At 34.8% G+C, this 17,242-nt stretch overlaps 1 protein-coding gene across 1 annotated transcript in view; it reads left to right on the forward strand.

Moving 5' to 3' along the window:
- The window catches only part of LOC139866653 (uncharacterized), a 54,354-nt gene extending 42,557 nt beyond the window's left edge, over window positions 1-11,797 (forward strand). Inside the window, exons 4-5 of the mRNA XM_071854940.1 lie at window positions 11,451-11,480; window positions 11,640-11,797. Of these exons, the coding sequence (XP_071711041.1) occupies window positions 11,451-11,480; window positions 11,640-11,797 (188 nt within the window). The remainder of the gene's footprint in view (window positions 1-11,450; window positions 11,481-11,639) is intronic.
- The last annotated feature ends 5,445 nt before the right edge of the window (window positions 11,798-17,242 follow it).

Raw genomic sequence — 17,242 nt, forward strand, 5'->3', positions numbered from 1 at the left:
CCATACGAAGGACTTATTCCTTTAATATCATGAAGCTTCCATGCAATGGCTGGTTTATGAGCTTTCAACACATAAATGAGTTGTGATTTCTCATTTTCAGTAAGAGAAGACGATATTATTACCGGTAATTCAGATTCACCATGTAAATAAGCGTATTCCAAATGGTTTGAAAGTGGCTTTAACTCTAATTTCGGAGGTTCTTCTATCGATGATTTATATCAATATCTGTCTTCTTCTTTTAGCATTTGAATTTCTTCTGTTGTTGGTTCATATCCATTAGCTATTAGTGTAGCTAACATTTCAGCTTCATCAATTGGTTCATTACTTTCTCCTAAAGAACATTCTCCTGTTCCTTGTAATTCTGGAAATTCTTCTAATAATTCTGCATGTGCATCTATAGTTTGAATATAATAACATGTATCATCTGCAGATTGTGGTTATTGCATTGCTCTATCAACTGAAAAGGTAACACTCTCATCCTCTATACTTAGGGTCAATTTCTTACCGAACACGTCTATCATTGCTTTAGCCGTATTTAAGAATGGTCTTCCTAATATGAGAGGAACTTGAGAATCTTCTTCCATGTCCAGAACAACAAAATCTACTGGAAATACTAAAGTACCAACTTTAACTAGCATGTTCTCCATTATCCCTCTAGGATATTTTATTGATCGATCGGCTAGTTGTATGCTTATTCTTGTTGGTTTCAATTCTCCAAGGTCTAGTTTAGCGTATAGTGAATACGGCATTAGATTTATACTAGCACCTAAGTCTGCCAATGCTTCTATTGAACTAAGACTACCCAGAAAACATGGAATTGTGAAACTTCCTGGATCAGATAGTTTTTCTGGTATCTTATTCAACAGCACTGCTGAACAATTAGCATTCATAGTAACAGCCGAGAGTTCTTCCATTTTCTTTCTATTTGAGATTAGATCTTTCAAGAATTTAGCATATCTAGGCATTCCTGAAATCACATCAATGAAAGGAAGATTTACATTTATCTGTTTAAACATATCCAAGAATTTGGATTGCTCGGCTTCAAGTTTCTCTTTCTTCATTTTACTCGGGTAAGGAAGTGGTGGTTGGTATGGTTTAACATAAGGTTTATCCTTAGCTGTGTTATCTTCATTAACCTTTTCAACTACAGGTTCTTTTTCCTTATCTTGATCAGGTTGGGGTTCTTGTGGAGTAGGAATAGCTTCATCAGAAGTTACAGGTATTTCAGGTGGTTTAAGTGTTGTACCACTTCTTGTGGTAATGGCTTTAGCTGTTTCATTCCGGGGGTTAGCATTTGTATCACTAGGTAGACTTCCCGGTTTTCTTTCACCTATTAACCTTGCTAGGTTACTTACTTCTTGTTCCAGATTTTGAATAGAAGCTTGTTGATTTCTAAATGCTTGAGCATTTTGTTCATTAGTTTGTTTATGAGATGTGAAAAACTGCGTTTGAGTCTCAACTAGCTTCGTCATCATATCTTCTAAATTCGGCTTTTTATCATCGGTTTGTTGTGGTGGTTTGTTTTGAAAATTAGGTCTTTGCTGATTGTAAGTATTATTGGATACTTGTTGATTGCTAGGACCTTGTTGGTTGTTGTATGGAATATTTCTGTTATAATTCTGGTTTTGATTGTAAATCGGTCTTGGCGGTTGATAATTATTCTGATAATTATTTCCAGGCCTTTGGTTTATGTATGAAATATTCTCTCTTTGTTCTATTGTTAATTCAATACTGAGACAATCTTTTGTCAAATGTGGTCCTCCACACTGCTCACAACTAATTCGTATTGCGTGAATATCTTTAGTCATCTTTTCCATTCGTCTCTCGACAGCATCTATCTTTGCGGAAATGGAATCTAAGTCATGGCTAGAATCGGCTCTAGCTGCTTTAGATGATCTAACGATATCTTTTTCTTGGTGCCACTCATGTGAGTGGGAAGCAGTGTTATCAATAATTTTGTAAGCATCAGTTTCGGTTTTCTTCATAATAGAACCACCAGCTGCTATATCTATGTCTTTCCTTGTAGTGATGTCGCATCCTTGGTAGAATATTTGTACTATTTGACAGGTGTCTAAACCATGTTGCGGACATCCTCTTAATAACTTTCCAAATCTTGTCCAAGCCTCATATAGAGTTTCATTCGGCTTCTGTGTGAACGTAACAATTTCTGCTTGAAGTCTTACGGCTTTAGATGCAGGAAAGAATTGTTTAAGGAATTTTTCAACTAAAACATCCCATGTATCAATCGCCCCTTCAGGTAACGATTCCAACCAATCTTTGGCTTCTCCCTTTAAAGTCCAGGGAAATAACATGAGATATATCTGTTCATCCTCCACTTCTCAGATTTTAAATAGTGTGCAGATCCTATTAAAGGTACGTAGATGTTCATTTGGATCTTCCTTCGGCGCGCCACTAAATTGGCATTGATTAGTCACCATGTGTAGAATTTGTCCTTTGATTTCATAATCTGGCGCATTAATGTCTGGATGAGTAATTGCGTGACCTTGGCCAGTGCGTTTAGCTCTCATTCGGTATTCCATACTTAAAGGTTCCAGATTCTCCATAATTGAATTTGTTGAATCGGAATCACTAGAGGATTCTGATTTAATGGTTCGTTCCTCAACAATCTCTGTTTGAATGATTGGTGGTTCCGGAGGAAAATTTAGTGGTTCAGGATCTATGAATCGTCCCTGAATATTCTCCGGATTCTCAATTGTGAGGTCGGGTTCAAAAAATGGATTATCGGAAATTTGAACTGGAGTACTTGGTCGACTGGATGACGATTCTAAAGAAAAATCAGCGGTGGTAATATTTGCTAAATGTCTTGATCTAGTTACAGGTGGTGAACGTACAAAAGGTGGTGAACGTCTTGCTCGGTGCATTCACTGAATATCCTATTAGTTTTTAAAAGGAAAGAAAAATTATAATAAGTTATCCAATCAATAGATTTTTCTGATTTTGCCCACGTTTCGAATAGCCAAAAGATGCAGCAGAGGGGCAGGATTCGTTTGGTCTCAATATAATTGAGGACTGTTTGGCTCCAATAACCCGGTCCACGTACAAATCCAACTATTACTACGAACCAGAAAATTTTGATGTCTATCAATTTAACCACTTAAAATAAATTTTTGTAATTTTAAGAAATTTAGATAAGAAGTAGAATAAAAATCTATGTCTTAAAAACTAGAATGGCGAGAAATAAGAAAGAAAAAGAGTTCGTCGAAAAAGATCGAAAAAGAAAAATAAGAAAGAAAAATAAAAGGTGACGGAAAAATAAAAGAAACTTATAAAACTTAACTAACTTAAAATTATAATCGCAAATTGAGATTACTAATTGAAATGATAATTGATACATTGTAAAAGGTGTCTAAAAATATTAAAGCTTACAGGAAAAACTAAATCCCAAATGGAAATAACTTAAAAAGAAACTAAAACTTAAAAAGGCGTCACAAAATTCTAAAGCACCTAAATTTTAGTCTAAAGAAAAAGCACTTAAGAAATTTTACAGAAAGGCCTAAAAATCTAGAAGTAAAAATAACTATGGCAAAAACTAGGTTTAAAACTAAATATGGGCTAAAAATACAAATATTACTTTAAAACTATTAAAAAGGGACAAAATATAAAAATATACAAAAAGTTGTAAAAATTACAATTTTTATAAAAATATTATTTTTATATTATTTATTTAATAAAACTATTAATTTTAAATAAATAAAACTAATTAAAAATAATTATTACAAATTAATTAAATCTTAAACTAAATAATAAATTAATTAACCCAAAATACTAATTAATTAATAATAATTAAAATTCCGTAATAAATGCCAAATTAGGGTTGCTGTGTGCCCGTGTCAGACGGCTCCGCGAGTCGTGGTAATCCAAGCAGCAAACCCCGCGAGTCGCGGGGTTCCAAAATTCAACTCTGGTACAGTTCAAAATTTGACCTTTTTTTTTATTTCTTTTATATTTTCTGTTTATATCAAAATATTTGTATAATAAAAACTTATATTTAAAAACTTAAATAAAAATAGAACTACTTTATAATTTTATAAATTAAAATCGTAAAACTAGATTTATATATATATTTTTTATATGTTTTAAATAAAAACAAAATACTTAAATAAAACTTAAATAAAAATAAAGAAACTTTATAAAACTTAAATATTTAACAAAATCTTAAAAATACTTATATTTTTGTTTTTCTTTTTATATTTTCGAATATTTAAAACGTATTTTTATAAAAATGAATTTTAATAAAAGTAAACTAAATTTTTTTTTTTTTATATTAGCGTTGCGCTTCCGGCGTTTAAGAGTTCCCCGGCAGCGGCGCCAAAAATAACTTGATGTTTCGCGAGGTGTATATAAAATAGCTTTAAATTTCAGTAGGAAATACTATTAAATACGATACAATTTTACACAAGATATTTATTTATTTATAGAATGGATATACTTAAACCTTGCTACAACACTTATAGGCAGTGTACCTAATCGTACAGTAGTGTAGTTTTTAGTAAGTCCGGTTCGTTCCACAGGGAAAATCTTTAAACAAAGCTTAACGCTATATTAGTTTACTTTTATAAAAATACAAATATATATATAAGTAATATTATTATTATAAAGGGGGTTTTTACCGTTTAATGACCGGTTTGTCGATTTTAAAACTTTAGTCGCAGTTAAAACCAAATGTAAAATAATAAATAAAAGACTTAATTTAAAGCGTAAAGTAAATAACGATAATGAAATTGCGATTAATAAAAATGCGATAAAATAAACTTGCGATAATTAAAAAGTACGATAATTAAAAGTGCAATTAACTACAATAACAATAAAAATGCGATAATTAGAAGTGCAATTAAATATAAAATAAAGGAAATTAAATATGAAATAAAAGAATTATGCTTATTTAAATTTTCGTAATCATGATGTTTGACGTGTTGATTTTAGTTTTATGCCCATGGGTTAATTGTCCTTTGTCCTGGATTATTTAATATGTCCGTCTGGTTTTTGTCCATAACAGTCCATCAGTCATAAATATAAAGTGCGAGTGTCCTCGTCAAATTATCCTTATACCCGAAGTTAAATATTCCAACTAATTGGGGACTTAAACTGTAACAAGATTTTAATACTTTGTTTATTAATTACACCAGGATGTCGACTGAGTGTAACCCAAGGTTTTAATATTTTGTTATCAATTATACCAAGTGTCCTTGTACATAATTTCACCCCTGTTTTAATTATTTTAGTGGCTATTAATCCATTCCCGTGTCCAGTTAAATGAACGATTATTCGTACATATAAATACCCCGCCCATCGTGTCCGATCGAGTGTGTATGATAATTTATAGGGACGCCCAATTGTAAATCTTTATATTAACATTAACAAACTATCATTTAGTTAAACAAATATAAAGCCCATTAATAGCCCATAGTCTAATTTCCACAAGTGTCGTTCTTTTGTCCAAACCCCAATTATGGTACAAAGCCCAATTACCCAATTTTAGTAATTAGCCCAACATCATGATTACTTCGGATTAAATAAGCATAATAATAACTTAGCTACGAGACATTAAATTAAAAAGGTTGAACATAACTTACAATGATTAAAAATAGCGTAGCGTTACACGGACAGAATTTCGACTTACACCCTTACAACATTCGCTAACATACCCTTATTATTAGGATTAAAATTAAAATTAAAATTAAAATATAAATATAAATATATACGTTTAGATATATGGATGGATATATTGGATGGTTTTTACGATCACAATGCGCGAGCTTTATAGGCAGTTTCAAAATTAGGGGCTCCGCGACTCTCGTAGTTTTTGCACTGCAAACTCCGCAACTCGCGGAGTTTGCTTTTACAGCTCACACAAGTTTGGAGCCTTTCTTGCCGACGGTTTATAATATATTATATAATATATAAATAATTATAAGAATTATTTAAATATTATATTATATTTATGTGCATAGTTGACTTGTAATTTTTAGTCCGTTGCGTCGAGCGTTGAGAGTTGACTCATGTCCCGGTTCCGGATTTTCGAACGTCCTTGCGTACAATTTAATATCTTGTACTTTGCGTTTTGAATCTTGTACTCTTGTAATTTCGAGACGTTTCTTATCAATAATTGGAACCTCTTTGATTGTATTTTGTACTTTTGAGCTTTTTGGTCGTTTGCGTCTTCAATTCGTCGAATCTGTCTTTTGTCTTCACCTTTTATTATTTAAACGAATATCACTTTTAAATAGAACAATTGCAACTAAAAGCTTGTCTTTCTTGAGGAATAATGCTATGAAATATATGTTCGTTTTTAGCATTATCACTACACCATCTCAAACCCTAAATTGATCTAAGTAAGAAATTGAATCAAGAGGCTTTAGGAACTGAATCGTATCATCCTTGTAAGCATTTATCTAGGTTAGCATGCTTGAATTCGTGCTCTAATTCATAAGAATTGGGTTTTGGATGTAAAATGGGTTTTATGTATTTTTAAGCTTGAATCTTCATGATTTGTGTTAGTTATGCTTAATTGATGTTAGAAATAGTTGTTATATAGTTTATATGATGTTTTTGAAGTGGTTTTGGTGTTAGAACTTGCAAAAATCAAGATTTGGAGCCAAAAACGTGAAAAACAGCGAGCTGTAGCTGTTCATCAGCTCCCACGCATTTGAGGGCTCAACCACGTGGTTGAGAACGCATTTGAGGGCTCAACCGCATGTTTGAGGTCTCAGCCACGCGGTTGAGCACTGGTCAGCTTTTGGTAAAATTGAAAAGGGCGTAACTTTCAAACCGTAACTCTGTTTTTGATGAATAAACTATCGTTTGAATCGTCTTGAGCTGTACTTTCCAATTATAAGGTTTTAAGAAGCTTGATAAAACTTTATACTGGTCAAAAAAGGGGTTTTGGGGTGTATGTCTTGTTTTGCACTCATGTGAGTGTCGTTATTGATGGAGATTATGATATAGACTTATCAATTAATGATAATATGATTGTATGATGTGGTTTAGAACTTGATATTATGACTTTGGGTGGTTTTGGGTTAAAAACCCGCCATAACAGCTGTTGTTGCTATTCTTCTCCACTCGCACGAGTGAACCTTCACACGTACGGTTGAGGCGGTCAACCGCATGGTGAACTGCACGAGTGAGTGGTTACTTGAACTGTTATATTTGCTAGTTGGATCGTACAATTAAGATGTGACTCGTACGAGTCATATGTCACTCGTGTGGTCAACCGTATGGATCTACTGTTGTCTAATTGGATATTTGGCCAAGGACCAAATGTACGAGTGAGGTGTCAACCGCATGGTTAAGGTTTCTTAGACGTGCGGATGAGTGTCTCTCGTACGGTTGACGGGTCAGATTGATTAAGTGTTCAAGTGCTTGTTTATTGATGCTACTGTCTTGTTGTTGGGATGATATCAAGACATGATTACTGACTTGATTATGTCTATTCTCAGGTAAAAAAGAGAAAGAGAAGACTCAGAAAGATTAGACCTCTGAGAATCTTCAGTTGCTGGTAATCGGTGAGTGGGTCTATCTTCGGATAGAGTTTAAGTAGCAAATCATGCTACTGTGGATTACTCTGACTACCTTATGTAGCGTATTGATTTCCATGCTAGGTGGATAGTTGCATGCTATGTGATCTATATATGTTGTATATGTGCACTGTGTTTGACACCAGCCATTTCTAGGGCGGTTGGGGACTTTCAACCATTCATAGGGCAGTTGAAGTCCGTGTGAGGTCAACCATTCCAAGTGAGGTTGAGTCCAAGTCCTACATTCTGTTAGTATAGTATAGAAGAATGCATGTGTTGCGTTTGGATAGTTATGCAGAGACTGGTAGGAAGGACTATCGGTAGATCCTAGCCCGATCAGCTAGGTCGTGTGCCCGTACAAGCCGCCGATCCTCATATTATCATTGTTTGTATGCTTGATGGTTGTAAGCATGTTAGTTGACTGTTGTATGATGGATTGCTTAAGCTTAATCTATAGATAGATTCCATTCACTTAGCGGTGCGTTAATCCCCCACATTCCTCCCCCTGCAGGTTTAGCTACTGCTGATGGGATCGGGCATTGATGTAGAAGACATGTTTGACTTGCAACTATGATGTGGACTTTTGTAACTGTGTCTGTAATAATGTAACACCGTTTGATAAAGTAAACGTAATTAAGTGGTATTTGTACTAATGTAATTAAGTTTGTGGTTTTACTAAATAAGACTTCTGTTGTGTTATAAAAAAAAAATGGCCGGTATTACAGGTTGGATAATGGAGGAGAATATGGTAGTCTTGAGTTTAACGACCATTGTGCAAAGCTCGGTATTAGAATGTTGAAAACTGTACCGGAGACACCGCAACACAATGGGGTCAACGAAAGTATAATCGTACGTTGAATGAAAGGGCTAGGAGTATGAGACTACATACCGGTTTGCCTAAGATGTTTTGGGTGGATGCGGTTAATACGGCGAATTATTTGATTAATAGGGGACCCTCAACACCTTAGGTTTCCGAATTCCCGAGGAAGAATGACTTGGTAAAAAGGTTAGTTATGATCATCTTAGAATCTTTGGGTGTAATGTTTATGTGAAAACTAAAGATATTGATAAAAATAAACTAGAAGCTAAGTCAAAGAAGTGTACGTTCATTGGTTATGGTTCGGATGAGATGGGCTATCGTTGTTGGGATAATGAAGCTAGAAAAGTTATTCGATCGCGTGATGTTACCTTTGATGAAGATTCGGTCTATGGCAAACCGGTAACGGAGAGTAAAAAATCGGATCATGTTAGTTTTGATGATGTTTCTCTTGATGATCTTGGGGGTTCTAGTGGGAGTTCGAGGAACAATGAATTGCCGATTAATGGTGATGGATCGGATCTTGACAATGATGGGGATGGTTCGAATAGCGGTAATAATTCTGAACATAGTGCGAGTTCTAGTGATGAGGAGGCTACTAATGAAGCCGGTCCAACCATACCGGTCGCTCCTATACTTAGACGCTCGACTAGAGTGCCCAAACCTAATCCTAGGTATTCTCTATCAACAAACTACTTGCTCTATACTGAGAATGGTGAACCCTAAAACTACTTTGAAGCAAGAAAGTCCAAAGAATCAATACAATGGGAGCTTGCTATGAAAGAAGAAATGGGGTCACTTGAGAAGAACAAGACTTGGTCACTAGTGAAATTACCTCATGATAAAAAGGCGTTGCAAAACAAATGGGTGTATAGAATAAAGAATGAGATGGATGGCAAGAAGAGGTACAAAGCACAGTTAGTGGTTAAAGGGTTTCAATAAAAGAAAGGGGTTGATTACCAAGAGATATTTTCACCGATGGTGAAGATGACTACTATTCATTTGGTGCTTTCGTTGGTCGCATCCGAGGACTTACATCTATAACAACTAGATGTGAAGACTGCATTCTTACACGGGGATCTTGATGAGGAGATCTACATGAGGCAACCCAAGGGCTTTGGGTAAAGGGTAAAGAGAAGTGGGTTGGTATGTTAAAAAAAAGTTTGTATGGATTGAAGCAAGCACCTCGGCAATGGTACTTGAGATTTGATGAGTTTATGAAGAAGGTTGGTTTTGTAAAATGTGAAGCAGACCATTGTTGTTACTTGAATAAATTCAAGTCTTCTTACATAATCTTATTGCTATATGTTGATGACATGTTGCTTGCGGGTTCCGACATGTCCGAGATCAATAAGTTGAAAGGTATGCTTTCAAAAGAGTTCGAGATGAAGGATCTTAGTAGTACTAAGCAAATACTTGGAATGAGTATTGTGCGTGATCATGCTAATGGTGTTCTATACTTGTCTCAATCCAAGTATATTGAGAAAGTAGTAGAAAAGTTTAATGTTAATGACGCAAATGCTCGTTCTATGCCTTTGGGTAGCGCGATAAAGTTATCGAAGAATCAATAACCTAAAACAGAAGAAGACAAAGCGGAGATGGAAAAGGTTCCGTATAGATCGGCCGTGGGAAGTATTATGTATGCCATGGTTTGTACGAGACCGGATATAGCTCATGCATTGGGAGGTGTAAGCCGTTATGTGTCTAATCCGGGGAAGGAGCATTGGGAAGCGGTCAAATGGTTACTTCGTTATTTGAAAGGTACTTCTAGTATGGGATTGTGTTTCACTAAGGGCAATGTTATACTTAGAGGTTATGCGGATGCAAATTTGGGTGGATTTGGTGATTCGGGTAAGAGTACTACGGGATATGTGTTCATGGTTGGTAAGACGACGGTTAGTTGGATGTCTAGACTACAAAGGAGTGTTGCTTTATCGACCACTGAGGCCGAGTATATGGCTATTGTGGAAGCTTCCAAAAGAGCTTGTTTGGTTGAAGAATTTCTTGTGTGAGTTGGGTAAAAGACAAGACAATTGCGTCTTATATTGTGACAACCAAAGTGCAATCAATCTCGCGAAGAATCCAGTGTTTCATAATCGTGCGAAACACATTGATTTGAGGTATCATTTTATTCGAGAACGTATTGAGAATGGTACTTTGATATTGGAGAAAGTCCTTGGTATAAAGAATCCCGTGGATATGTTACTAAGGTGGTATCGATGGGCAAGTTGAGGTTTTGCATAGCCTCAACGGGTCTTCTCATGAAGTAATGAGAAGGTGGTGACCGACTAGGGAGATAGAGAGATGATGATTCGATTCTAACAAGAAGTATTGAAGACCTTGTGTCGAAAGTCTGCTTATCCGGCGTATGTGATAGGAGTGTGCGTGTCCCAAATGGAGTTTGGCGGTAAAGGGTGCTTTGGCGATCTTGGTTAGTTTATATGATGGGTTGATAATGTGAGTAATGGTTTTGACTATCTTCAAGTGGGAGATTGTTGGATGTGAAGAATATCAAAATAAAAGATTTCGAAGAACAGGGAGGCGCGCCGCGCCTTGGAAGGCGCGACGGGGCCTAACGCGAGAACAGATCATTAGATTGGGAAACCTACTGTCCGGAGTTTTGCCTTTGAGGTGCGGTGAGGCCCTCTATAGCCGCGACGCGGCTCGTCTGACGGGGAGTTTCCAGATTGACGTTTTTCTTGTTCTCCAAGGTGTTTCTTTGTTATTTTTGGCCTATATAAGCATCCTATTGTAACCCTAATCTGTATCTACGAATTATATCAATAAAATCTCCTTAGTTGGTCCGTGGATTAAAGTAATCGACATTCGATTACATATAAGTTAAATCTCGTGTTTTTCATTCTTTTATTATTGTTTTTTCGTTTGTCGATTGTGGAAGGGTAATTCTCTGGAATTACTCTATTGTTTGGGTCCTATAATCCTTACACAACCTATTGGGTTCACTTCAAATCAATTTCCATAATATGTGTGCCGGTTGAAGAAAGCTCTTTATGGCTTGAAACAAGCTCCAAGAGCTTGGTATGGTAAGGTCGCACAATACCTTGTTTTTTGTGGTTTTAATATTTCTGATGCAGATTCTAGTTTGTTTGTGAAGAAAGAATCAGGTATTCATGTCTTGGTATTACTATATATTGATGACATGATTATCACAGGAGGAAACGAGTCAAAAATCTCTCGTTTAAGTGATGATCTTTGGTTCGTTTTGAAATGAAAAATCTGGGGAGAGATTGGTTGCTTTCTTGGCTTGGAATTTGATAAATTAGAAAACGGGTACTTTATCTCTCAAAGGGGTTATGCAAGAAGTCTCTTGGAACGTTTCAACATGGGGGAGTCAATGCCTATGTATACTCTAATGGAACCAAATCTCAAAATGAAGAAAGATCAAGGAAAAGAACTCAAGGATGTGAAGTTGTTCCGATAAATGGTTGGAAGTTTGATTTATCTAACCATCACAAGGCCGGAAATTGCTTACTCGGTTGGCATTGTTTCACAATTTATGCAATGTCCAACTAATGTTCATCTTGATGCAGCTAAAAGGATCCTTCGTTATATGATAGGTTCAATGGGCCACGGCTTGTGGTATAAGAAGTGTGACGATGTTTTGTTAAACGGTTTCGTAGATGCAGATTGGATGGGAGATGCAAATGATCGCCATTCAACTTCGGGTTACTGTTTTAACATGGGTTCCGCGGTTATTTCATGATGTAGCAAGAAGCAAGATGTTGTTGCTTTGTCTAGCACGGAAGCGGAATACATAGTTGCAACTATGGCAGCTCAAGAGTGTACTTGGCAAAGAAGATTGATTGGTAACATACTTGAAGAAGTAGATTATGTTGTCAAACTGAAATGTGACAATGAAAGTACAATCAAACTTGCTTCGAATCCTGTTTTTCATGCTCGTACTAAGCATATAGAAATGAGGTATCATTTCATTTGTGAAAAGGTTCTTAGCGGGGAAATCGAGCTAGTAAATGTAAGGACAAATGATCAAGTAGCCGACATCTTTACTAAAGCTCTAATGAAAGCCAAGTTCATGGAATTTCGAGAGGCGTTGGGGATTTTTGATCGGGAGTTTGCACTAAGGGGGAGTGTTAAAATATTAGTGTACAACTCAAGTGGCTCAACTTGCTCAACTTGATTTTAGAATTTATTGCTCAAATTGCTCAACTTGTCCAAATGGGTTTAGGCCATTATTGACCAAATTAATGGTTAAGGTGTTTAGTGGACAACTAGACATTATCTTTTGTGGCATACTTGCATAATCAAGTTGCCTTTTATTTTGTTTTATTAGTTCTAGTTGTTAGTGTGTTCACATGTATGCTAGTTGTCATGTTGGTGTGTTCACATGTATGCTAGTTGTCATCTAACTTTACTAGTGGGTTAAGTTGTTGGTGTGTTATGATTATATTTTGCTTTAATCCTCTATAAAAGGATGTGATTGTAACCATTTGAAATCAATCCAACACATTTAGTTTTTTATATTGTTTTTCATATTATTTCCTTAACCTTTCATTCATAGCAAATAACTTGTTGTTTTAGGCAAAGGAATTCAGATTGCAATTTAGATAAACATGCTCTAAATAAGTATAATTCAATGTTATTGATAGAGAAGCAGAAGATCATGGTTATGGTGAGATGTTTTTTCCTTGAAAGCTTACATTTTTTCAATTGAAATTAAAGATTAGATGATTTTACTTTTTCTATTTAACTTCTTTTTAACTTTTTATTTTGTTCAGGAAGTAGCACTAACTTAGTCAGATTATAATTTGCATTTGTTTGTTCAAGGTCAGAGAACAAAAGTTATTTGTTCATTGATAGAGATGATTTTACATTTTTACTATTATTTCCCATAATCAAATGCACTAACTAAGAAGTTACATGGAGATAGTAATTTGTATTGGTTCTCATATAAGTTAGATCTATAGTTGATTATGATTACTCTCTTGTGCTAAGTTTTAAAGCATGAACATTATAAGTAAGGTTGCAAAATTCGATATTCGGGGATTAATCGATCGGGACTTTAGAATGATTAATCAGTAATTCGGGGATTAGTCGGATTGTACTTTATACATTTGAATATTAATTTTTAAAAATTATATGTGTAAATTTAGAAAAAAAACCATTAATATCATAATAAACTTTAACATAATTGTCTAAAATTATTCATTTTGCTCAAAAACTATAAAGTTTTAGTTTAAATTCATGTTAAAATGTTAACCATTTCTGACTTTCACCGACTTTGAATACTAAATTCGATTTTGACCCATCAATTGACGTTGCCCGTTTAATTAAACGGATTTTTGGAAATCGGAACGGATTGCTCTTAAAAATGATTAATAGGGGATTAATCGGCGAGTAATCGGGTTTTTTACAACACTGATTATAAGTATTCATTGATGTTGTTGTATTTTGCAGGATTATTCACGTGAAGAAGTAGTTTTCTTTAATTTTGCGAGCTTTGGTTTTTGAATACTTTCTTTGAATTTATCTGCTTTGCCGGATTTTCAAACCTGTAATATTCACCAAGATGTTTTTGTGTGTTATTTAGGCGATGGCAGGCGAATGTCTCGAACAAGATATCACATTTGGCAATTCACCGGTAAATGAAGTCTCACATTTATATTTTGATATCGGAGGTAATGATTATCATTAGTTATGTAATTTTTTCTTTTCATTTAAACGAGTTTTGTTAGATCGTTTGCCGATTTGTTATTCAAATGTGTTCATTAGAAAAAGATGAGATTATTTTATTTAATTAGTTGTCTACAAAAAGTTTCCGGGTTAAATTTATGATAATTATGTAGGAACTTACGTATCTCATTACATATACTGCAAACATGCAATCATAAGACGTTTAGTAAAGACGTTTGGCTTTCGTAGAATTAAATGGTGTCATGGTTAAAATCCACTGAAAATCAAAACGAACACATTGATTTGGGTTTCGTTTATTTGATAAGATATAATGCAGGTCTGAATACATAGGTTGTTTATTAGTCTTAACTTGTAGAATGTGATGAATATGCCTATTGTTGACTACGTGGGTTGTTTAATTTTGATCGATAAAAATCTACTTTTTGGTGTCTACTGTACATACAACTCAAATTGAGTAACCAAATTACATACTATATTTAAGGGGTTTGAAACATAATCCATCTAAACCATGTTTCCACCGACTGATTTTATTATTATTATATAGATTATATATATATTATATACAAATACATATTGCAACTTGAGGAGAAAAACTATAGATTCTAAGCTTAACATAAAGGGTTAAAGCCAAAAATAGGCTACAAACTTACACAAATGTACCGATATCGCCCACAAACTCATTTCCGTCCTACTGTCGCCTACAAATTTTTAAAAAATGTGCTAAAATCAACATTTTGGCATTTTGACCTGTTACATACTAATTTTGACCTGCTAATTTTTATTTTTTTTATTTTTTTAAGAGTTAAGATCCAATCCACGAACGACACGTGTCAATTTTGACCTGTTTAGCCGGTAGCAAGTCATTTTTGTTTACATTGGTACACTTTTTGAAAGTTTTTGTTTACATTGGTACACTTTTTGAAAGTTTGTAGGCGATAGTAGGACGAAAATAAGTTTGTGGACGACATCGGTACATCTGTGTAAGTTTGTAGCCTATTTTTGGCTTTAACCCTAACATAAATGACCAAAGAATGATGCCTTCGTTTCTTGAAAAAAACATCAATTATCTTTATCGCATTCCTCATACGTAGGTAATGGTTTATTATGTACGGGATACCTTTTATATTAAGTTTGCAAATTTGTAAATTTACACCAAGTTTTAATTATTTCAAATTCCTTTCATTTACTAAGTTATCTTTGTAATTTATATCTCTCACAATATACATTTGCCTTATTGCCTATTTTCTTAAATTTCCCTATCAGTCTCAAATTCTATTGTGGACAAAAGATAATAAAGGTCTAAAAGTATATATACTCAATATATATATAGATAGATTGACTTAACATGCAAGAATATCCAAAAATAAAGGGATTTATGAGATATGCTCCCACATCGCTTAGGGAATAAATGATTTGTGTAATAAAAGAGTCTTGACATTTACCATCCGTTGAGTTATTGAAAACAGCTATGGGCTTTAACTATTTTAGCTTGGGCGTAAAGGAGGTTGGCTAAAACCACAATTTAAAGTAAAAAAAAATGGGATTATAGCCAAAATGCCCATTCCCAACAAGTTTCTTTGCCAGGTTGCCTTGCGAGTTGCCCTCGCAAGGCGCAAGCTTGCGTCTTGCGAACTTGCGACCTTATCTGATCAGATGTTGGATTTTCAGATAAGATTTATTAGATTTTTGTCGGATAAGATTTTACCCTATTTATAGTATGACCCTGGAACTTTGATTTCACAGTCTCATAACCTTGTGCAATTCATTGATTAAAGGCACTTTAAGGTACTAATTTAAGCATTTTTCTTCACTAATTATAGTATTTATTATTATTATTTGTTTGTATGATGATTATTTTTAATTAGTTTGTTATTTACAGTTAATCTCAGTTAATATCAATGGACAGAAGAGCTAGAGCTTCACACCGACCATCACAAGGAGAGTCATCACAACAAGTTGTTGAAAGACGACGACTATTATCCGACCGTCCCATTCTTCCTGGTATTAACGTTGTTGCTCAAGGTGGTTTTTCCGCGTACTGGCGGGGAATAGATGCTGGAGCTTTTCTATATCGTCAAGTTAATGAGTACTATCCCAGACTTGTTAGGGAATTCTATGCTAACTATGTGTTTGATCCACGTAAATTGAAATGTGTTCACGTGAACATGTTTGGTTATTCCTACGATTGGACGTTGGAGGAGTTTGCTGAGATTCTGGATATTCCAGATGGAGATTTCAAGTTTTTCAGTCTTAGCAAGGATGTGAAAAAGGCCCCGAGGAGGTCAGCTACTGGAAATTCATTCTCACCTTATGGGTTTATTTCGGGACTATGTAAACCTGGTTTTGACATGCCAAACAGTGGTCCTGTCATTATCAGGGAGGAAGATATTCAGGACAGTATCAACAGATGATGAATGTCATCAAGAAGAATGTCATCTTTCGAGATGATGCTGATGTGGAGCTATATGTAACTGAAGTTTTGATTTTGATGTGTTTACTCGAACAAATCCCAATTAATCTGGCATATGTGGTTGCTAATCGGATGGCAGGATTGCCTGCAGCTGGTGGGAGAGGATTGCCCTATGGCATGTTGTTGAACAACTTCTTTGCTGATGAAGACGAGTTGGTGTATCCTTCTGATAGAGAGGTGTTGAATGCTCAGATTATGTATGCTGCTCCAATTTAATTAATCTTGGTTGATTATGTAATAAAGTAGGCCGTAGGGCCTTTTGTACTACTTAGTTTGTGTGTTTGCAGTATGTCATTCTGGTTAATGAAATGGTATTTTAATTTTAGCCTATCTGTTTTATTGGTCATTTTAATTTCAGTACAAGTTCAAGGACGACGGGAGTAATTTGGTCAATAACTTTTATAAACTTACACTTAAGCAGTAGATAAATATTTGTAAACATAGATGGACATATACATTAACAGAAGTTAAACAAATAAAAAAAACTCAAACAGCAGCAACATAAAATATTAATCATACCATACGCAAAGACGCAAATCATACCTTGCGACTGGACGCAAGACGCAAAGTTTTTGGATCTTGCGTGCTTGCGTCTTTGCGTCTTGCGTTTGTTATTATTAGGTTATATGAAAGGACCCGTCCTAATCCATCCGGACGAAGTCCATATCAATTATAAACGATTCACAACAGTTAATTACATCGCGAGGTATTTGACCTCTATATAATACATTTTACAAACATTGC

Source organism: Rutidosis leptorrhynchoides, chromosome 9, assembly GCF_046630445.1.
Source record: "Rutidosis leptorrhynchoides isolate AG116_Rl617_1_P2 chromosome 9, CSIRO_AGI_Rlap_v1, whole genome shotgun sequence".
Classification (NCBI taxonomy): domain Eukaryota; kingdom Viridiplantae; phylum Streptophyta; class Magnoliopsida; order Asterales; family Asteraceae; genus Rutidosis; species Rutidosis leptorrhynchoides.